The following is a 23,906-nucleotide window of genomic DNA, read 5'->3' on the forward strand; positions in this document are numbered from 1 at the left end:
ATTCTGACTGAGCCATGAAATCATGGTTTTCCAGATGGAGAAAAGAGAGCACAAACTGACTACTGCTCTGAAAATGCAGTTTAAATTACAGATATTCTGCTCTCAGGCTTGGGACCTGTACAATTTTGGATGTATTTTTTAATTTTAATTTTATTTTGCTTCAGAAAAGCAAAGAAGAAAATTTATTGTTTTATTTTTACTTGTATATTTTTTTCTGCATGAACAAAGGAGTAAATAGAATGGTTATACCTTTTCACAAAGGGTTTAAAAAAGAAGAAACACTAGAATCTGTAGAATACTTTAAGTTAAATATAAACAAAAAATTCATGCAGTTCTTCACAAAGGTTACTGAGATGTGGTACCCAAATGCTGTGATTATCACAAAGACATTATGTCTGTGGTCCTGAATAGGAGGAGAGAGGGAAACTTGGAGAAGCAAACTTCTGATGCACGCTTTCAGAAGCATTCAAGAACTTCATTACACTCAATTTTTTCAGTAAGGAGAGGCGAGCTGATTAACTGAACTGTAATGTGCCATCACCTTATTAAGTGGAAATAGCTCTGTGGAACTATTATACTGTAGCCTAAGAAGCTTCATCCTGTGGAATATTTTCATATTGTTTATGTATTTGTAAATAGAATACATGTATTTAGACATATATTGCTTATGTATTTATATACGTTACATTTTTATATCTTTATATTTTAGTACCTTGCTTGTGTGTGTGTGTTGAAGTATTGTTATCTCATTGATATGACGGACACTAATTCTATCTCCTTTAGTGAAAGTCACATGAGTTCCTCAAGGATAATGGACCCGAAGGTGCGAGAGACCGAAGGATATGGAGAAGACAGTTCAGGTAGAGTTGCTCCCTTCCTTGGTGAATTAAAAGTGCTGTAGCTTCTTGAGCTTTAGTGCCTTATCTCTGCCACAGAAGTGAATCTGTTTATTTAAAGAATGCATTCTCTATTTCTCTCATTCTGCCTCCAAGACCTGTTGCAGCTTTGACATTTCTAGAGGCTTGAAGTAAAATTTTTGTAGCATCTTTTAAAAATTACTTTTTTACCCAATAAGATCTGTCAATAACTGAAACAGAAACAGGGATGCTTTCCAGTGCTGTCATCCCATCATATACAGGACGGGCACAAGTTGTTGGGATGTGCAAAACCCTGATTTCATTTTAAGTACTTTTCTTCATGGATCTTGGAACTGATCCTAATATAGGTCTTTCCTCATTGAGCAGACTAACATTACCTTTCAAGATTATTGCTTGATTTCTATTTTAATACTTTATCATCCATTGAGACTCATAATTAGCATTCAAAACATTCTGGGATGTATTATAAAACTGACATTATAAAAGCATTAGCCTTCCAACACTGCACATTCCACCTAAGTAAGCTATTTCTACATTTAAATTGGTTTTGGTAACAGCATTGTCCTTATCATCACTGTTTAGCTTGCTGAACAAAGGCAGTGTGTTTCTGAGTTGTAATTTCTTCTCCATATCCCAGGCTGTTAATACCAAAGTTTTTCTTCATAGTCTAATTATCTCAAGAGGCAAGTAGAAACTCTATTAGGAAAGATCCTACACTGTAGGTTATTTTTATGTCATAAACATTGCAATCCATTCTCCAGGATAATAGTAATTTCATGCTATCAGTATAGCCTTGAAAGATATTAATGCAAGAGCGGACTGTGTTGCCTCTTCCATGAAAAAATCCACTTATGAAGAAATGATCTGGGACGTGTTATTGTTCCAAAAGCTTGCAAATGCTGCTGGTTGCATCTTCTTTATTTTTTTCACTTAGGAAAGAAAAAATCGAAGTTCAAATCTTTCAAAAAGTTTTTTGGTAAAAAGAAAAGGAAAGAAGCGTCTTCTGGGAGCAGCAGTCTGAAGCTATTCCAGTCAACAAGTGATGTGGCAGCCTCGCACAACACGCATGTTAGTTATTATTCAGAAGATGAAGTTGAGTAAGTCTTTGGACTGTGTCTAGTAAACAAATACAGAGCTGCTATGATGTTTATAGATTAAAGATACCCTGAATTGCTTACTCCTTTTGTTTAGAAAGGCAGCACTCTCAAACAGTTGCCTTTTTAAGGAAAGTACAAATTAAAATGCCTGACGCAAGGCAAATCACAAGTGGATGGGATGCAGAAATAACTAATAATTAGTAACCAAAAAAGCTATTGTTTAAGCATAAGTAATCCTTGGGTTATCATTTCTAAACAATGTAGTTCTCATCTTCAAAAATTGAATGAGGTGCTCAGTTTAAATTTGATCAGAGTTGTCTTATGCCCCTAAGACGCATCTCTTATGGGTTGTTGAAAAGATGCCCGGTCATCACTCTGATGACCCATTCTCTAGAAGTGCCTGGTTCTCCTCACCAAGTGTAAGCAGGAGCCTGGGGTGACCAGCTCCGATGTAGTGTTTGAGGTTAGATGAGGTGAATCCCAGTCTGCAGATCTGGATGCCTCTGAACATCCTGTCTTCATGCAGACATTCCCAAAAATGCTATCCATTAGTTTTCGTCCAAAAAGTAACCATGAGAAACACAGTACAAAGTCCAAAGGTGTTCCTGGATGGACAGGTGGACCTGCGCTCCTGGGTGAAGTGCAGCCAAGAGCTGCTGCTGTGCAGAGGGACTAGAAAGGCGAACCCATCCCGTCCACTTGGAACGACGCTGCGCGATACAGCCACTAGGCAGCGCCAAACAACTGAAAGAAATTATTCACAAATCTCTGTAGCGTTGGCAAGAGTGGTGTTAGTCCAGCTTGAAGCCCCAGGAGTTCCGGGCTGGCAGCGTCAGGTCTAGCAGTGGGCGATAGCATTTTTGTTCAACAACATATTTTTAAGAGGAGGAGTGGTGAAATTTTTTATCCCTCATGCGCTACTCAACAAGGTCATGACCGAGTGGGTACAATGTTTGGCTGGCTCAGCTGTGTTCCCTTGCCATGACTCGCAGGGTTGTAAAATCATTGTTTCTTCACATTTGTTTAAGTAAACAAAGACCAGAGAATACCTTGAAAGGAAAGAAAATTAAATAGAGCACTCATAATCTGAGATGTTTAGGAAACCTCTGCTACACGTCCAAGGGGTACGTGTCTACTAGAAAGAGAAAGCAAAGGTAGCACGCAGGGCTAAATGTGCACGTGTAACAACACTGCTTCGCTGGCTGCTGTTCAGCCTTTGTAAGATGTCAGTGCATTAAGCAGCCATCCCAGTCCTGACTGGCACTTTCCCTGCAAATTGGTAGAGATCTCTGACCTTGGTTGCTTTGCAGAGATCACATTTTCATGTAGATAAAGTGTTCTTCTAATGTCTAATGCATTAAGCTGAAGCAGCAGGCTTTCCTTCCTTCTGCAGCAGTCATACAGATTAACTTTTTCCTGCAATTGTGTTATCGAACATATTTATAGCAGCCATTACAAGGAAAATGTTACTTTTTGCCATGTTTGTTTTTGTTTCTGAATGTCTCTAAGAGAGGATCTAAGATCCAAAAATACACATTGCTATTTCTTTTTATAGACAGTCTGTTCAATTAATTTGGTAGTTACTTGAATCCGAGCAGTCATGTATTCTGGTTTGCCATTTCCCATTTAAAAAATAAAATAAAAATAAAAAAAAAAAAGAAAGGAGTCCTAGAAGAAATGCCTTGTGCGCACATTTCTGGTCCCTGCTCAGCTGTGCTATGAGCTAAGCAGAGGAAAATCAGCACAAGAGACCTCCTAGCAGCTAGCTGTCTGTCCATGTGCCTCCCTACTGTTCCCGTGAGGGAACGAGGTTTTCATTCCCCACACGTAACATTTTCAAAAGACCTTACATGCTGCAAGCATCAAAGGTAGGAATCGCAATAAGAGAGAAGCTTTCTTCTGCTTCCTATCGCCAGCCAACGAAGTGTCCATGAAAAAATGTGTCCCCAGGCTCCTCAGGGAAAATCCCAAGGATCTTGGCATAGGGCACAGGACCTCGCAAGGATTTTACGTAAATGGTCCTAGGTGAGACCTGTATCCCCTGCAACATTTTTGTTAGTTACCTGGGTAGCAGGGATATGCAGTAAATGTTCTACTATGCTTACATAGTGAAAGGTACTATTTATTTTTCACAGCTCATTTGCTGGGGTTAACCCTCTCCAATCTTGATTTGGTTTGCTAACACGACAGATACTGACACTTGCATAGTTGGGTTGTTTTTGTGCTACGTAGATTTGCCTCAATGACTGTATATTGCATTCATGGAGAAGTTTGGAGTCTCGGGTGTGATGTGTGCTTTACACATCTATCTCCCACCCCAAAAGACCACCAGAGTTAAGAATAAGAGGACTGGCAAAAGAAACCTGTGTGCATTTGCTTGTTTGCTGTGTTATTCTAGGAGCCACAAGGGCGTTTTGGGAAGCAGAGCTTTGTCGCACGACAGCATTTTCATCCCTGAGACCGGGCAAGAGCCTGCAAGGCCAGTAAGAGTGTTTTCTCAAGAAAATGTTTCTGATCGGATTAGAGCCCTACAGGTAATTTACACAACATATTTTTTAAAAAACGCAAGAGGTAGAATGCTTGATTTTTTGATGATATTTGTAGTTGAGTATTTCATCAGCAAGTAATATCTGTCTGCAGCTTCCATCAAGTGTTGCTTTTATTAATTAGACAGTGGTATCTGACCTTGGTTCTACTTAAAAGACATTTGTAAAATGGATAGGTTGTGTGGCCCCCTAACAGAACCTCTAAAGTGAGGTGTCCCGTGTTCTGGGTCATTCAACTGCAAAGCTAAAGGTAACTCATTGATCTGAACTAAAAAACGGACTGGGGGAACCTCCCTCATTATCACATGCTAACGTACGTTGCACCATGTTAAAGATGAAGCTCCAGCCTACCATGAAGCTGGGACCTCCGCCGCCGTTTGGATTTCATGCAAAGCGGACAGAGGATGCTGGGACCAGTTCTGAAGACGATGGGTTACCCAGGAGCCCTCCAGAAATGTCTTTGCTCCATGAAGTCCTAAGTTCAGGCACGACAACAAGAGTGAGTAGTTCTGGTGTTGACAAAAATCAGTGTTTAATTGCTTGTTTTACCTATGTGTGGGAGGCAGAATAAATTACTTGGTTTGTAGGATGTATCACTGCTTTACCTCTGAACAATTCAGAAATACCTTACTTGAGGTGGAAAAACGCTATCTATCTGTGTAAGCAATCTCTGTTCCTGTTGAAGTATAAATATAATTCCAGAAAATGCAGAACTGGGAAAGAGAGAGTGTGTTTCTTTGCATGCATGGGGATGCTCATTTTTTTTTAGGGACTACAGAGAGCTGCAAGGCATAAAAAATAGTCTGAAAAATCTGTATGCTCCCTTGAATGTGCTGATAAGAGAGTTTTCTTAATGTTTTTCTAGTCTGTCTCGGGAAAAAAGAAACATAAAAGAATTTGAAACTGTTGGGTTTTTTTCTTTTTAAATGATAGTTTTGTTGTACAAAATTTCATTCTTTATCTGCATGTCTTATACTTTATGTTTGTAGTATCCTTGCTAATCCTTAAGACTACAGATAAGAACAACTTACATTGTCAGCATCTGTGTGCACTTTGCGTAGATGGTTTCTGCTGGTGTATCCATCTCATGTGTCGTCTCTGACTGAATCTCTTCCTCATTCCATCCCACAGTTCTCTGACTCTCACAAGCACCTTAGCTCTTTGAGTTTAGCTGGAACAGGCAGTGAAGAAGAAGAACAGGTAACTTCTGCCAAATGTATTAAGGGCCAAGCAATTATGTACGTTAGTCCTTTAATGAAACGCGAGGCATAAATATTACTTTGTTGTCTGCCTGCTGCGAAAGCAGCCTTGTATGTGTGTAGTTGCATGTCTGTCTGTTTTGCCTTTATAATGCTTGTCCTCCTAATGTAAAGTTATGATTATTTATCAACATTGTTCTGACGCCAAGTAAGCTCCCGTTAACTATAATTATGCCCTCTGAAATAGCTCGTATCCTTTAGCGAAATTCACAGACATGATTTAATCTCCAGAAACAATCAACCAGATTTTGACATTATAATAGTATCCCTTTTTTTTAAAGATGGGAAATTGCAGTGAAGGCTGGTTAGGTTACATGCATAGGACAAGGGAGAAGGCTCACAGAGGGGCCGTGAACAATACCTAGATCCTCTGAAATCTGCCCAGACCCTTGATTTAAACACAAAATCAGCTCACACTGATGCAGAAGCAGTTCTCCTGGTGACAGTGGCTGACATTGCTGCTTAGGAGAGCGAGGTTCAGTCTTCAGCCAGATTCTGGCCACGTGAGCCGGCGCGAGCTGTGAATTCTGCTGAAGGGATGTTTTCAGGACTTGAGTACAAGCAAATAGATGGCTTTCTTCAATCAGCAGTCAGATGTTCTGGCTGATTAAAGAGCTGTTTTGAAAGGCTCTAAAGAGTCCCTTTTAGATGTCCGCAGCTGGAGACATGGTAGAAACAACACAGGGGGTAAAGGGGAAAGTGTTTGCTAGAAATAGGAGGGATGGAAGGGAATTGCGGAAGGGAAATAGAAAAGCTAGTCCTGAGCTGACTATTCCTTGGTAATTATGCAAAAATGTATTTTAAGGCCAGCTGCAACAGGGCTCAGCAAAGATTTCTGGCCTCGCTCGTTCGATTCCACATGAAACTGTTTGAAAAAACTGCTTATACGCAGCAAAACGCCAATATTTTCAAAGGAAAAAAAAAAGAAAAGGAACGTGTGAAGAAGGTATTTCTTGAAAGCCGGTGCAGGCAGCCTGTAAATGTATTGTCCAGCCCGGATGCGTGTTGGCTGAGGGAGGATTTATGTCTCCCCGTGGCTCCATTAACATCACTCTCTGACTCACTCGCTGACTCCCGAGGCGCTGGGTGACGCTGCGGTTGCTCAGCTTTTTCCACATGCCCCATCACTTAGCTCAGCGCCCTCCTCATCCCCGTCTGGGAGAGATGAGCTTCAGAGAGCTTAGCCCTGCTCCTGCAAGGCGGAGGAGGAGACCGGCTCGCAGAGGTGAGGAGCTCTGCCCAACGTAACGCTGAGGTTTTGGGCGGCAGCGACACCCTGTTGTGTCTTGGAAGCCTTCCTGGCTCGGAGAAGGGAGAAAGATCACACCGACCCCATCCCTTTTGGGATGGAGCTCTTCGCCGTTCCTCACCTTGTGCTACCAGCTGAAGGACAGCTGAGCCACGTGAGTGTGAGGTTTTGGGGATCTTCTAGCCCCCTCTTCTCCGTCAGGCTTGGCCAGAGCCAGGCTTCCTGAGAGAGGAGGCTTTTGCAGCCGGCTCAGAGCTGGCGTTCACTCGGGCTGCTGAAACAGAAGAGGAGTAGCAAAGCAAATTCTCAGTTTTCCAGTGTAATGGCCAACGCCGAGCACTGCCAAGGAGAAGACATGCAAGTTGTCGAGGAAAAGCGGTAGCCAAAAAAAAAAAAAAAGAAAAAAAAAGGCAGGCAAATAATGACATGCCTTGAAAGAGAACATGTGCTGTGTCTTTGTCATGGAGCTGAAATGTCAATGTATTCACTGCGAGGTACTAACGTGCGATGCAGCCAAGTATCATTTGTTGCACATTAGTCATGTTCCAGTGCTACACTGCAGATATCGCAGAGTGGAAATTAATGAGAGCATCCATTATTCAGCATGGCTGAGGTGCTTTTTTTTGGTAATAGAAAGCATGGATGGAAGCTGTGGACCCAGCATCCCCTAAAATCAATGGGAGTTTTCCCCTAACCATTGAGGAAGCTGTAGCAGGCCCAAGCTGTAACTACAGGTAGTCTTTTGGCTGCAGAGCACACTGGCAGCAAATGCTGATGCTTTTCCCCCTCCCTAAATGAAATCACCGCAATGCTGCTCTCCCTTTTTCCCCTTCAATAAAAAACCACTTGCGGAGCCATCCAGAACCAAGTGTGACGAGGGAGGAGACCTCTTCTGATGAAATGAGCTGGAATTTCAAGCCTCCAAAGGGAGACTTACCAAGAGGTGTCAGAGGTTATGTTAATGTTATGACAGATAGGTTAGAAATATCGTTTTGCCTGTTTGCACAAACTGAAGCAGAAAGAAAGGAAGAACCCCCTTTAGAGTCATTTTTCATATTTTTTTTCAGCCTCCTTTTTCTGTCAGTTTTTGGTGAAGCACTCAGGCAGGCTCAACTCCAGCTGCGTGAAAGTACTGCACCCTTTGGAGCATTCAGGTTGGAAATTCCAGGCCACTAGTAGGAATTGTCCATCAATTCCTTCCCTAGAGTAGTCTATAAATGAAATATTATACCTCGGGTAAAATCCCTGCTTATTTTACAGATGTAAGTACTTGAGGTGAAAATGCAAGCTGACGTTAGTATCAATGCCATTGATGTTTGATGCTGTTTGAGGAAGGCGTTGTGGAGTTGGAAGGGACCTGATGCAGTACAGGAAGGTAGAGATGTTCCAGCCCAGCAAAACTGTGGGTAGGAGCCTAGCAGGCAGGGATGCTGGAGGAGAGACCCAGAAAGGAAACTGGCCCTTTAGGTTCTGTAGCTGAGTGCTCTTCATAAATCTGTCTTCTAAAATGTGTTGACCGTGCATTTCTGTGCTTTACATCTTCTAGATAAATGTGGCCTGCTCTTCCCCACTGGGCAGTAACACCATGATACTCACGCAGCTGAAAACGCAGAATTGCTAACGCCCATGTTCCACATACAACAATAGGAAACGCATTGTATTTTAAAAGGGCGTCAGAAAGAAAAAGAAGCAACCTTAAAATGGCAATAAACATGGCCCCTTCTTTGTAGAATTGTTATATTCGTATCTTGGTTTCTTTGTTTGATTGTCTGCTTGGGGGTTTATTTCTTTTTTTAGGTTACGTTGGGTCCTCCTTCTAGATCTCGCTCTGCAGATGGTCAGCTGCTCCCTAGGCGTGGAAGTGCTAAAACTGGAGCTCCCCAGACGCGTGATGTTAACGTTTCACCTGCAGCCGACTTCGACACTCCACCTGAGCTGTCCTCGTGCTTGGATAATTCTGCTGCTAAACACAAGCTTTTAATAAAACCCCGGAACCAGAGGTCCAGTAGAATGAGAAGATTTTCTCAGGTAATTGTGAAAATAAGCCATGTCACCATTGACACGAAACTAGGAAGTTCTTGCTGGACTTTGTATTTCAGGCTCAGATATAACAAGAAAAGTCAGATTGTGGCATGGATATCCTCTTGGTTGTTAATAGCTGTTACTTGATGAGAGTGTTTCTGGAGTAGACAGTAGCAACAGACTAAATATTATCAGATCACTTGTCAGCTCTCTTAATGCAGCAGTTTGTGTCACAATTTCTTCTTAAATTAACCGTGCAGCACAGTTTAGTATTTTGTCTGTGATCCAGAAATTGGGGCTGACTGCTTGATTTCTTAGTTAAAAAAATGTTTAGAAGGCATTACGTTCAACTTGTTTACTTCTCCTGGTCTGAAAGATGCTGTGAAATCTTCAGTCTCTGAGAGACTGCTGATGGAGGAGCTGGTTTAAATTCCCAAATGTAACAGGGCTTATATTTTCAGAAATGACAGAAATAATAAGTTGTGACCTATTAGTTGGAGCCAAGTTCTGTACATTAGAACTTCTCCCTGCCCCCAAAACTTGTCAGCCTTTACGTGAGATTTAAAGAGATTTACAAGAAGTCTCCACAGAAAAAAAAACACAACAGCATGTAACTGAAACTGTTGTTGTTTTTTAAACCATCATTATAAAGCACCATTTTTCTGGTTCTTTGTTGTATCTTGGGAAGGGCATAGCTTCATTTTTCTTCTTTCTCTCCGCTTTTTAGAATTAAAGTTTACAGCTCTTCTTTACAGTATTTACACTTTATTGTTTGTGGTTTCTTTCAATGTTTCCAATACATTAAAGCTGTTAAATTGGCTTGCTTAACAAAAGGAATATTATTCCCTCTGTCCTTAAATATTACTTAGCTGCTATTCTGTATTTTTCAAAATCTCTGAGTGATCTTTGGGCTTGGTAGAGCACTGCTGTGAGCAACACAATGATGAGGCCAATTATTTAGAAAAGCATATAAAGCAATAACTGTCTGATCAAACCTCTTCTCCCATTGTCATTTTATTACTGAAATACAATTGCTTTGTCCAATCTGCCTACAGACTACCAGATGATTGAGCCCTCCTGCTTTTCCATAAAGAGAGTTTCCACCTTTAGAAAATGCAGTTTTTAATATTTTCTCGCACAACTCTGCCTGTGCACTTTGCTTCTGGCTTACCAGCACCTTCTTTTACATTCCTGGGCCCTCACTGGATATGCAGCTGGCATTGCAGCTTTGTTTTTGCAATTGCACTTGCAAAGCAAGAAATTATAAACTTCTATCAAATAGTGCAATTCTTGAACGAAGAAGAAAAATTGTACACAAAGGAGGTGAGATTGTGCTGTATCACAGTGCAATTAGGCAGAAGACTGCCAAGTAAGGATAGATATTTAGCTGGCATGGTGTGTCAGAGCCTGATGGACTTCTTAGTTTTCTGCTCTTCCTTCCATGTACCCTTCCCTCTTCAGAGTCATGCTTTAGGAAGAATGGGTTGTTTTATTTTTAATGCTATTATGGAGTAGCAAAACACAAAGGGACAGATTTTCGAGTGCTGCTTTTTGCTGAGGAGCAGCACAACATATCCAGTATGCTCTGGGGAATCAAGTGCCAAGGACAGTCCAGTGGTCATTGTTGTGATGAACTTCCCATCTAGAAGGGCATGAAAGCACTAGTTGTGCAGAAGGAAGTGTCACTGATGGCTTTTATGCTGGTGAAATGTGTTATTCCAGGATCTGCGGAGATATAAAAAGCATCCAGGAGGTAGGTTAAGAAAAGAGGATGCTCAGCACTGGCGGCAAGTTTTGCCTTCCTCTGTGAGATCTTGGTTGTGAATGCCACGATAAAGAAAAAAATGTCAATCTGTACATGGTGATGGGGGCTTTCTGAATCTGTTTCTTGCAGAGGACCCAGTCTGAATCCCTGACTGATTTGAGCTGCACCCCAGAAGAAGAAGAGGATGATGAAAAGGAGGTGCAGGCAGACTTGCCAGATGCCGTATTCAAACCCAGCGATCAGGAACTGCCGTGCGGCACAGCTGCAGCGCAGGATGCGGCTTCCTGGCAGAAACCCAGAGTGCCTGAGGACCTTCCCCCTGCTTTGAGACCAGAGATGACTCAGCCCACTTCTGAGCCTGCTGTTGTACAGGAAGCTCCGCTACCAGAGAATAAACCAGAGGGCTGCCAACCAACACTGGAAACAACATGCGAGAAGTCTGAGTCCCCACTGCTGTTAGAGGGCAGAGGCTCCGTCACTTCTCCCTATTCTGGCCCAGACAGAGAAGTAGAAGAGCAAGAAGATTCCCCAGGACCAGCGGTTCTCTTGGCTGGGGATGTGAGTAGTGATGTGTCAGCCCAGCAAGAAAGCGAGGAGCTTCCTTCTGTGTTTCCAGTGAATAAAACACCATCTGAGGAAGACATCTCAATTAGTAAGGACAGTGATATTTGCTCGGAAGGGTCAGAACAAAACACACAGAGGGATGATCGGATGCCTGTGGAAACGTCCTGTAATGAAGAGGCAAAGATAGAGGCCGATGTGTTGTCAGAGCCTAGCAGGCAGTTTTTCGTAGGTTCTGCACAGCCCACGGATTCGTTCCATGTTTCACATCCCACTGCTTCAGCCTGGGTGGGATCAAACGCTTCCTGGTCTCTAGAGAAAACAAAGACTGTACAAGAAGCAGCTGCTTCTGATAAAGAGAGCAGGCAGCCGCTGGTCCACAGGGAGGAAATCTTGGGGAAGAAAGCTGAAAAAGCAGCCAGTGAACTCAACGCCTTGAGAAAGTTTTCCGTCTCCTCTGCACGGGAGAGGCCAAGGACCAGGAGCCTGCACTTCCCAGAAAGCTCAGACTCTGACAACCCGTTAAGCACCAGGTTCTTCCTGGCCACTGCAAAGGCCTCCTTGAAAGATGAGAAGCGGAGCGAAGATTCGCAGAAGGGATCAGATCTGGAGGAGGAAAAATGTAGCCCTAAAAAACAGACTTTGCTGCCAGAATCTGGCTCTGAGAACGTGGGCCAGTGCACAGCAGCGCTAGCTGCCTGCGTGTCTCCAGCTGTCGATGCCGCTCCGGTGCAAAGGGACTCGTCTGTGGTATCTCCGAATCAGCCAAGCTGTGAAGATAAAAGTCCTTTTCAAGTAAAACTTAGATCCACCTCGATGTCCTTGAAATACAGAGACTACTGGTTACCAGAATCAAAAGAAATTAAAAGATACAGCGCAGAGTTTAATTTTGAAAACGAGGGACTGGCTTCGTTTCTAAAAGGTGATAAAGCGGAGATCAGAAAACCAGCTGATACAAATATTGATGGCTCTTCAAACGAAAAGATCAAATCCAAAGCAAAGCCCTCTGAACAGCTTAGCAGCAAGCCTCCGCTGCCTAAAAAGCCAGCCTTGCAAAACATCACTGCTCCAAATGCTAATGCAAGCAAGGACAAAGCTGTTCACGCTCCCGAATCCAGAAACGAAGACAGAGACTTGGAGAAAAAGCCAAATTCTTGTAAAGTGCCTGGTAAGCCTCCTGATACTTTATAAAGTTAGCTTAAGTAATGAGCCCTGTTGTGTGACTCTTGAAATTGGTGAGCTTGAGCTGACGGCTCTGCCTTCGGTGGTGTTGCTCCCCGATTCTCTTTGTGAAAAGATTATCACAGCAGCAGGGAAGAAGCAGCAGACAGGTATTTTTACCTCTTTTTTTTTTTTTTTTTTTTTTGTATTTTGAATTTTGTAGCATTGTTTAAAGGATGTTCCAAGTGACACTCACAAAAACAAGGCGCATTGGTGAGTATTGTGAAGCAGAAACGCCGAGCTACCCAACGTCCCCATTCGGAGCTGCTTTAGGGAAATTCAAAAGGCAGGAGCACACATGAAGTGCAGTGCTCTGTGTGGGATGAGTGACTCAGATCTGTAGACCTTCTTTCTCACCAGAGTACTGAGGCAGGAATACTACTAACTGCCTGGCATGCTCAGCATGCTCTTTGTACGCTGTCTCTTCTGAGCCTTGCTTATTCATTTATCCATCTTCACCATTACTCACTCCTTGTTTAGAAACAAGAATTAGCTACCCTGCGGCTCGCCGGAGTTTAAAGCCAGAAGAGACCCCAAGATCAAGTCTACTGCAGATTGTTAAATTTCACCCAGTTGTCTGTATTGTAAGCCAAAATATAATTGGGTTAGAGGAAAAAAAAATCAGTCCTCTGAAGACTAATATATTGTGTGCCACAGGCGGGGAACAGAAAAGACAGAAAGCAACACCACAATCTGAGGTCTTTGCAACCACACAGTAAACAAGCTCAGTAAAGTACGTTCAAGCAATTCGAGCAGGAAAAAAAAACAACTCTGTCCTTACATTCAAAGAGTGGCCAAAAGGGGAAAAAAAAACCCTTATGTCTTTCAGTATATGGGAGAAACTTCTTCCCTGTGCTGAATCTGTCCGGTCACGAGTCTGATGTTCAGCATGTGGGCAGGAGACACAGAGGTTGCTTTGTGCTGCTGTGGGGCTGCCCCGCTCCGGTCGCTGTGCTCCACTGGGGGTCAGGCTCTGAGCTTCGCAGTGGGGGAACACCAAGCCAAAAGGAGACCTCAGGACATGGCCTCAGGCCACTGGTGCTGTAGGGTGGCAGAAGCCTCTTGCTGGCCCCGCTGTTATTATTATACCACATCAAGCAAAGCTGCTGCAGCTTTCCACCCATTTCTGTTCAAGCTTTGCAATGCATCCCGCTATTTCAGCATGCCAGGGCTAAGGCAGAGTTTAATTCTAAACACAAAACACTCTGCTCCAAATGGACCTGAGGCCCTTCCTAACCCACTACAGACCTTTCTGCTTAGAAATGGGATCGAGCACCTCCTTGCTCCAAGCCACCACATCAGCCCGAGGTGAGCAAGGTGTGTTCAGCTGCCTGGGCATAACACCAGCTTGGGGGGCACAGGGGGCTCACACAGCAGCACCCCAGGAGAGTTAGGCATTACTTCTGCAACGGGCATCTTAGAACCACAGAATCATAAAAATAAAAAGGTTGGAAAAGACCTCTAAGATCACCTGGTCTAACCTTTAACCCAGCACTGCCAAGTCCAGCAGGACACCCTGAGCACCACATCTACGTGTTTCTTGAATACCTCCAGGGATGGTGACTCAACCACTTCCCTGGGCAGCCTGTTCCAATGCCTCACAACTCTTTCAGTGAAGAAATTTTTCCTAATACCCACCCTAAACCTCCCCTGGCACAACTTAAGGCCATCTCCTCTTGTCTTATCACTTGGTGCTTGGGAGAAGAGACTGAGGAGGCTCAAGAGTCTTGAGTAGTGAAGGAAAAATGACTTTGTAGGGCAGTGCATTGGCCCTGTGCAAGTGTCAATTTGGTTCATTCGGTTCAATTTTGGGCTTTTCAGCACTCCTGGTGCCAAAGGTGGAAGCAGCAGCCTTCTCACCAGCATGTTCTGGAGAACTAACGGGGGATTGCTTGGCCTCTGTGGGGCTGCAAGGTGACTTTCTCAATGGACGTGTGAAATCAGTCACCCTCGCTGCCTGGAGCAGCAAATTTTAAGTTTCTGGAGCTAAAGGCACAAGTTTTTGTAAGAATTTAAATGCTAAGCTGTGCTGTTTGGGGCTGGTATTCTATAAATCCTCTAAAGGGCAGAAACAACACGGGATAATGGGTTATTACAAGAGCAAAACCCTAAGTAATACCTGTGAGAGTGTGCACATTAGGATATAGAATAATCAGCGACTGGGGGGCTGCAGTAACCAGACTTTCTCTAAAGGAGAAAAGGAACTCGGGGAAGGAAGGTGACTGTAATGGCAAATGAAATTGGTATGCCTTGTGTGGCAAATCTGGGCTTCGAAATGACTGGAGAAATGTTTCTCTCTACATAAAAGACATTGCTCTAATGTTGCCTATATCTGTCTATAGCTGAAAAGAAGGCTGCCCTCTTGTTTTTCCCAAAGAAGTTGTTTTTTAGACTGTGTCAGGCTATTTTCTGATGTTGCTGTTTTCCAGCAGTGAAACAGACTGTGATGCAAACATAGCAATTTCTTCTGTAAAAAAAAAAGAAAGAGAAACATCAGTGGTAAAGATCCAACCAAAAGACAAATCCCTCGCAGAGCAGCTTGGAAGAGAAAGAAATTTCAGAAATATATAGCCAAACCTTTTCGAGTTGCTTTGTCTGAAGTTAAGGAACTGGCTGTGTATGCTGACACGGATGCGCAGAGCACTTTAATAACGAAGGGGAAATATTGAGAACAGAGCATGCCGAGTGCCAAGGAGCAAAAATACAATGATGGGGAATGAAATATGTGGAATGCAAGCACAAGCAGTCTTACAAAACAATGACACTTGTGTACACAGGGGGCTTTCATCCCCGTGTAAAGTTGTTTGGATTAGTTATGAGTATGTTTGCTTTCACAACACACAGGAAACACACAAGCTAGCTTTGCTTGCTCTCAGAGGTACGTCTTTCAAAAGCCTGTAATATTCTGCCTCAGACCTTTTGTATGGCAAAAGTAACCACTCTTTGCAGTCCTTGCAGGGATAAGATGCAGCCTCAGGTACAGGATCAAGCAGGTACAGTATCTGAGGCCATCTCTCAAACAAATCCATCCCTGAAGTTCAGGGCTGTGTTAAATGTGTTTTTGCTGTGGTTGTTCATGTTTGCAGTGCACACACACAACCCTGCACACGTTTAACAACCCTGCACACAGTAACAAGGCAGTTCTGGATCCTCGTTTGTCCATGAAGAGTTGTGCTGTGCCTTCATCTTACTGTTCACACAGCCGGCCAGATGAACGTGAAAGAATGACACCCGACTGTCAGTCCAAAGTGGACACGTTCATTTCCCCAATATTTAGGCTGAAGAAATCTCATCTGTAAGAGCAGAGCTGTAGCCTCTAAGAAGAAAATAAAATGCTGCTTTAGTAAGATACAGAAGGAAACAGATACCTGCATTTAACCACTGCAGCAGGGGAATTTTCCCCTTTAAGGAGCGTTGAGCCAGCTCTGCTGCTGTCAGACCCAGCTGAGAAGAGCTTCGGTGACTTCTTATCTGCAGGATAGAATTTAAAAGGTACGATAGGGTTCAGCTCATTTGGGGCAGCTCTCTTTGGTGGGGAGCCTTGAAGCTGAGGAAGTGGTGAGGAGCTCAGGGCTGGTGGAGCAGCGGGGCTTGTGTTTGCATGTGCTGGGGTGGAAGAGGTGGAGGACGAGCTTCAGAAGCCTTTGTGCGTGGTTTCAAGAGGCAGCAGGCTTGAGCAGTAAATGCTGAGCTTTCCTGTGTGGTGACATGACGTGCAGAGCACTTGGACAAGTTCTGACCTGGTGCCCTCCTGTTTTCTGGGACTTGTCCCAAGGGGAAGAAGGGGCTCGCTCTTCTTTCCAAAAGCCTCAGGACAAATCCTTTCCAAGGAAAGGAACAATCATGAGATTAAAACTGAGTGAAGGAGAGAGAAATCACTGCCAACGCCATCCTTTATTAGCTCATGAAGTTATTAGGTGGAGGGTTGAACAGTGCATTGTTCAAAACAACGTGTTGTAAGCAGAACTGAAGGACGTGATTCAGAATCCAGTTTTATTCAGAAATTCCGGAGTGCGATGTGAAAACGAGAGGCTCACCCCTGCCTCACAGAAAGAGAACTGAAAGGCAGAGCACTTGTGGAGCTGGGGGCATGCCAGCCCTGCACAGCTTCCGACAGAGGATGCTTCTGCTGCTGTTTTGGGCTGTGCTGTCTTCCTGAAAGCAGCGTGTACCTGCTGGGAGCCTCCGTGTGTGTGTGACTTAGGGGAGAAGTGGGAATTGGATGGGTCTTTTGAGTGCTTCTTGGGTACGCCGCGGCTCGGCAGTTCCTTAAATGCTGAGCTTTGTTGCACGGTGAATCACGAAAGCGTCCTGACCGCCTCGTGACTGGATGGGGTGAGATGCGACAGGGAGGGCTTGTTTGGGGTGAGTGGGCAGTCGCTGAAATGAGGAAGATGTGCAAGTAACGCTTCTCTTGCCAATAGTCGCTTCCAGAGAAAGCTTTTGGCCTTGTAGCGCTCTTCAGGACTCCAGAGTTTCATAGGAAAGACTCAGGCAACCTTCAGCTGCAGCAGTGACTCGCTCCACGTGACTTTCTCCTGCATTACTTTGCCACCTTCCATCTTCTGCTAGTGCCATAAAGTGCCTGGAAGAGCGATGCGTGCACGGTGCCTTCCCGAGCTGGAGGCAGGAGGATGGAAAGGACCTCTGGGCAATGGGCAAGATAATAAATTGTGAACGCATCTCCTCGTCCCCGTACGGTAATGCTGGCTGACTGATAAGGTAGCAAATCCTGCACAGATTGCATCTAATTTTCTTTTTGCTGAAGAGAACACATTTCCCCTGCCTCGCCTGCCTGACTTGCTTCCTGTAGCAGAGACTCTCACAACAAGGAGAGAAAAACAAAATTGCTTGAAGAAGCAAGAGAGCCCCTCCCAGAAGCTCTTGATCCTCCCTGGTGTAGGTGTTACTGCTCTGCTGTCCTGCTGTCCTAGGTCAGGCCTGCACAGGTACATACCTTTATCTTTAAGTCTTTTAAAGATGTTGATAAAGAGCTTTTTTATTGCTATTATCACAGGAGCGTTCTGATACCATCTCTTAGGGGATGAGGTTTGGCTCTAATTTGGCCGCCTGCTAATTAGCATGACTAGGTTGTAATTAGCATGACTAGGTTGTCTGGTTTCTCATCAAGGAGAATTATCTGAAAAGCCAAAGTGTTTGATGCTGCCCATCGTAATACGCACCTTACGAAAAACATTGTTACAATAGCAGTCTCCTGAGGTATCGCTGAGGGATCGGCAGCCCTGTCGTGCTAGGAAATGCGTATGAAAATAAGAGAGGAGCTCTAAATACGTGAGGATAACAGAAAGGGGAGCATGAGGAGCAGTAAAACTGTTACACGAAGCACAGTAGGTAGAGCCCGAGCACAGCAGTCGCTGTCGGCATGGATTGTTTGGTGGGAGCTGAGGAAGAGCAACACGTGGTGCAGCTGCTGTTGACAGAAAGCCCTGTGGCATGACGGGGAAATGGGACAAAGCACAAAGGGTGACTTTGAGTCATGAGGACTAAGAAGTAACACCTCCCGTGTGTTAACCAGCAAAGCTGGGTTCCCAGTATTATGGAAAGGCTTGAAGGGGGACTTCAGAGTAAAGGATTTGGTGTTGGTGGTTATCCTGGAGAAACCTGCTGAATGTGCCAGCTAATGATTTCGCTGTCATGTTAACGCTGGTCATCCTGCTTGTGGCACCACTCAGTATTTTTAAGGACATGGGTGATGGAGCTGTGTGTGTGCTTCTCACATTTGCAAGTACTGCCAAGCTGGAAAGCCTGCGGGCACGCTGCAGGACAAGAATAGAAATCAGTGTGCTCTTGAGAAGTTGGAGACACAGTTTGGAAGGAATATTTTTGTTAGAGACAAGTACGAAATGCTGCTATGTGTGCAAAAATAATCGGATGCACAGATGCAAAAAGGGAAGGGGAGAAGGGAAGTAACACGAGCTGGAGCTCACAAACTAAATTTCAAGCAAGAATGATATAATCCTGTAAAAAAAAAATAAAATCATTGTACTGACTGATATCTACAGGAGACTATCTCTATGGTATGTGGAATAGCCCTTCCACCTGCTGCTAGCACCATTTCATCACGATGATACCTGCCAGTTTTGAGCACCATCTTTTGGAAGAAGGTTTGGACTAAATTGGGACAATTCATACAAAAGCATCTAGAGGATACAACTAATCAGAATTACGTGTATATTTTTAAAAAATGAAATGTGGTCTAAGCCTTCAAATGCATAAGAAGGCTGCCACAAGGATGGCATTGAATAATCTGCTCATCTCCACAGTGTGTAGGAGAATTTATGGATTTAAATTAGAGCAAGGAAGATTTAGCTTACCCAGTGGGAGAAAATCTGGTGGAAAAAGAACAGCCAGCTCTCTGGAGAGGTCGTCTAGGAAGGCCATGAGATCTGTCCCATCTTTAGAGGGTTTTAAGAACAGCCTAGATGTTGGTGAGGATAGAGTTTGTGTGAAATTGGTCTTGCAGCTGATTTTTGCCTTCCAGCTGAAAGACAGACCAGGTGACACCTGGAGATCTCTCCCGGCGTTAAATTCTCGGCCTGTGAAATGAGACAAAAATGAAGCATCTTCCTTTGGCCTTAAAGAAAACCTTGTTTTCTCTCTTTGTGGTTTTCAGCTGACACAGGCCGTGCAGCGCTTCCTTGCTCAGCTAACTGCTCTGTCACGGGGAGGTGACGTGAGGAAAGCCCTGAGCAAACAAACTTCACAGCCCTCGCAGCCCTTCACAGCCCTGCAGGTTCACAGGCTGCAGCTCGTGTGAGGGCTGCCTGGGCGAGCAGCATCCCCTTCGTCCCCCGTGCCTGCACGAGGCGTCTCAAACGTGCCTTCAGAGACACCTGCCTGCTTTTGTCACGGGGCCACGTGCTTCTAAATAGGTCACAGCTCTCCAAAAACATCTGCCACCTCTGTGGGGTCCTGAGGCAGGGTGACAGCAGCTGAGCACGGGTCAGTGATCCCTCCCGGCTGGGCCTGCCTCACCCCTGGCCCCTGAGCAGGGTGATGAATTGGGGAGGAATTACCTTTGTAACCCCACAGCCCTGCTGTGTCCAGCTTTGAATCAGCTGCTGCTCTTCTCCAGGGGGAAATGGGTAGTTTGATGGAGCTTGACGGACTTCCCTGCATCTCCCTCACCAGTAGAAATGGTAACTTAAAATGGTGAACACATGAAAATTGCTCTCTGGAGAGCAAACTAAAAAGAATTCCTATTTCCCCAGGCTTATCCCGCTTTGTGTGACAACCCAGTGTGTTGAGCAAGTGAGAGCTGAAGCTAATTGCAACTCTTCTGAGTAACCACGTGTATAAATAATCTGCCAACAGAGAGAAGCGTGCCTTCCCTGGTGACTGCTGGAGACTCCAGAAGGGATCCCGACAGTCCCACCGAGCCCGCCTGGATTACCATCGCAAGGCAGAAGCAGAGGGGCACGCAGCACGAGCAGGAACCCGACAGAGAGAAACTCGTAACTCCAGATGCTAAATCAGACACAGAGAAACAGAATAAAGAGAAGGAAAGAACAGAGGTACGTTTGGTACAAATCGGGGATGCTTTCGCATCCCATTCCTGCAGCAGTCTCCGTACCTACTGCTATTCTACCAACCAAATGCTGCAGTGATCACGGATACTTAATGAGTGTAATCATAAGTAACAGAGACACTGCTCTCATAAATGTGTTACAGATGCAGAGTCCCCTGATTATTCAGATAAATACTTTTATATCTCCAAGAAATCCTGGAAGTAAGAGAGGTGTGTGCACTTCCTTGGGTTCCCACTACACACTCACCAGATCTGGGGTGTGTGTTGTACGCTAAAATACCCCAAATGAGGTGCTGAGTTGTAGGGTCTCTCTCAATACAGCGGGAACAAATTCCCTTAATTATTCTCCTAAGCACACCATTGCACTGAATCTCCTACACCTTCTGGCTGAGTTAACACTGAATGAAGAGCTTGGTCCCAGAAGGATTTTAGAGCAACAATTTTTAGAGCTCTGAGAAGTGAAATGGGATAAAAATAACTTTCACACTTGCAGCCGGTGCCAAGATACAAATTCTGGCTCTTTGTACAGGGATAACTCAGGCGCACACGTGGTGCCGCAGAACATGGGCCGACGCTGCCTCTTCAAAGATCCCCTGCAAAGGAAGGTGATACCTGTAGCAAGAGATCTTCCCGGGTGACAAAGCTGTGCTAGCAGAAGCACTTGGTGTTAATGCAGAATACTAACAAGGCTTCCCTGGTGCTGGGCTGGCTCGTGGAGGCAGCAGCGTGCGAGTGCTGCCTGTGTCTCCTCGCCTATACCAGTTTACCATTCCCAGTGCAAATGACCTAGTTTCTTGCTTAAAATGGTAGTATAAGAAACCCAGATCGCTGTGCTATTCCCTTGAATAAGAAAAGATGTCTAGTTGATGAAAAATAGCAGTGGGTAGATTAACAAGAAATAAAATCTAATAAAACATCTAGGCAGGATTGTGAACTGCAATAATAGGCAGCATTGTCACCGCAGTTAAAACACTGCGGGTTTAAATAATCCCAAAGTACGGTTTCTGTGTCAAAATAGGAAGCTCCAGCTTGTAGTTGGCAATGTTCCCTAAAATTCATGCCACGCGTTTAATTTCCCTGCATCAGCGAAGAGAGAAGCATGCCAAGATGCTCCTGACGGCAGTGTGCGAGGCGTGGTGCCACTGTGCTGCTCCCGCTTCCTCTCGCTCTCGCGTGGCACCAGGCACTATCACTTCAGGGTACTTCTTGATACTGGCAAAAAAAAATCATGGGAGGATGTGTTTGATTTCCTTTTTATGGAAATTTACATTCAATCCTCCAAAAAAGCAGTGTACTAAAACACAAAATTTGGGAGGTGGAGGGGAAGCATGAGAGAACAAGGCTGTGTCTATGTCCTCTATATGTTAGTAGAGGTTTCCAAAGGGCTCAAAATACATTTTTATTTTATAACAGCCTACTCATAAACACTGTTATGAAAAAAAAAAAAAGATATACAGAGGACTAGTTTCAATCTGTAAAGTTGAGTACTGTGGGCACTAACGTGAACCCCCCAGAGCTCTCTGTACAGTTACTGGTTTGAGTGAGAGGAGTGGAGCTGGTGTGTGATAAGTCCCTGTGGTTTGGACCACAACAGGCACCACATTCACTCCCGTTTGTTCTTGTTCTTCCAAACTGGTCTTGTTCTCTGGGCATTATTTGGATTTTATCCCTCTCTGTACCTAGGAGCCAGTGAAGCAGCAATGGAGCAAACCTTCATCCTTGGCACTTAAACCCACTTCTGAAGAACAGAGGAGAGAGTCAAAGTCTGAAGTGAAGGAGCCGCTGATGAGAACCAATTCACTGTCACACTTTGTCCCTGGTAGGAAAGAAAATGCTTGAAATGTAGCCTCTTATCTCATAACCTCGTCAGAAGAAATCCTGCTCGAGTGTGCAGGAGGAGTAGGGGTTAGATCCTAATCTCTTCCCCAGTCCCACATCAGCAAGAGCAAACTGTGTTCTCAGCACTCATGCCTGGAGTTTTATGGTGCCATATTCCTTTTCCCTCTTTGATCACACAGTAGTCAAAACACAGGTTGAAAGAAATGTGAATCAGGAGTGCCAGGCCACTTCACAGGATTGGTTCCCAAACGTAAAAAGCAAAATGCAGGCAAAATTATTTTCAGCAGTGTTCAATTTCCACGTGTTTTCCCAAGCAAGCAAGAATGATGTGATCACCAACTATCTGCCCATCAGCCCTCCCGCAATAACTTTGCATCCACCTGGTGAATTCAAATCTGAAAGAAGGGCAGAAATTTGGACGGTAATAAAATTCCTGTGAGTTGAAGGTTGGGTAAAGGAGGAAGTCTCAAATGAATGCTCTCGCTAATGGAAAGTCTCGCTCTTGTTGGGCCTGGCTGTTAACACAGAACATGGCAAGGAATCGAGGTCACCTTATTGTTTTTAGTAAGTTTAGGAACCAAAGTGTATTTGTCGTTTCAAAACCAAACCAAACCACTGCATTCTGTTGTGCTCAGAACGGTTATTGCCTCGGTAATGTCTTGTGGAAGTTTTGATGTGAAATGCAAAGATTTCCTACTGCAGAGCAAGACTCAGCAAGTTTTTAGTGGGAGAGTTAGGCTGCATAGCTGCACAGCAAGCTAACGTAAACTGTACCTGTGTTTTATTCACAGTAGCTCAGTCACCAGCACTGACGGATAAAGAGGAGGAAATCATTCCCTTTAAGAAAGCCAGTAGTGCTGCTCCAGACCAGCCTTCGTGGATGGAACTCGCCAAAAAGAAATCTCAAGCCTGGAGTGATATGCCCCACATTATAAAGTAGAATGATGCAAACAAATGACATCTTTGCTAATTAAGTCACCTACTAAATCGAACTTCTACAGACCAGCTAATCACGATGAAGAATCTCTGATACCAGAGAGGGCTCTTACTACATAGCTGTGGAGAATGTGTGCAATAGGTGCAGTCAAAAAGTTTACCTTAAGCAATTGCAGCAATCAGGATTGCAATGGATTACTTAAATTATGCTGAGGACATACTTACACTTTGGAAAACAAAATTTCTGCCTTAAGTATTTCCTGTGTTTTCTGCATTTTAAGATGTTTGTATCAAAAGAGGATCTTTTTAAAATTTTGCTGAATTTCAGTCGTTGCTGGAAACTTCTGTTTGTTGTTTTTTTTTCCTCTGTTTACATGTATAAATTGTGCAGTAACATCCCGATTCTGTTGTGTTTCACTGGAATTGCCTGATGCTTTTTCTGTGAAAGCTGTGTGGACCACAGAGGTTTTCATGAATAGCTCCTAGAGAGTACTCCACTAAAATGTGTTGCTTGAGCTCTGTGTTTGCCTAGCTGAACCGAGAGTGGTGCAGCCTCCAGTTTTAGGTTACATTTCATGAGACACAAGTGTGCACGTTTATACATGACCAGGAATAAAAATTCCTCTGCTCCTTCTATGAACAACCTTGGTTGCACAATTTTTGCTAGATAGCGAGCAATAAGGAAATTGAACTGAAGTAGGAAGCTCATTGATGCATTCCAATCTTTCCTACCTGAATTTATCTGGTTGCAACTGTTTTTCCTTTATGTGAAATCATCATTCTCCGTTAGGAGCATAGCATTAGAGGCAACAGACAGTTTGTATGTTTAGTTAAAAAAAAAAAAAAGAACTGGAAAGCCTTGAGCTACAGCCCAAACTGAAATGTTGGAAGAAACTGTGAACTCCATTGCAGTGTCAGCTTCAAATGTCACCCCCTACCAACTCATAATTATTCTCATTAAAAAATAATAATAATAGCATCTCT

At 44.1% G+C, this 23,906-nt stretch overlaps 1 protein-coding gene across 1 annotated transcript; it reads left to right on the forward strand.

The window, feature by feature from the left end:
- Window positions 1-793: 793 nt before the first annotated feature.
- On the forward strand, window positions 794-22,926 carry CRACDL (CRACD like; the record flags this gene model as incomplete). The annotated part of the gene is made up of 10 exons (XM_084286003.1): window positions 794-860; window positions 1,813-1,975; window positions 4,374-4,509; window positions 4,856-5,020; window positions 5,653-5,721; window positions 8,827-9,057; window positions 10,946-12,545; window positions 19,934-20,133; window positions 21,831-21,966; window positions 22,778-22,926. 10 exons carry the CDS (start codon window positions 794-796, stop codon window positions 22,924-22,926), a joined length of 2,916 nt encoding a protein of 971 aa, XP_084142129.1.
- Between the last annotated feature and the right edge of the window lie 980 nt (window positions 22,927-23,906).

Source organism: Netta rufina (genome assembly GCF_964035555.1).
Source record: "Netta rufina genome assembly, chromosome: 1".
NCBI lineage: Eukaryota > Metazoa > Chordata > Aves > Anseriformes > Anatidae > Netta > Netta rufina.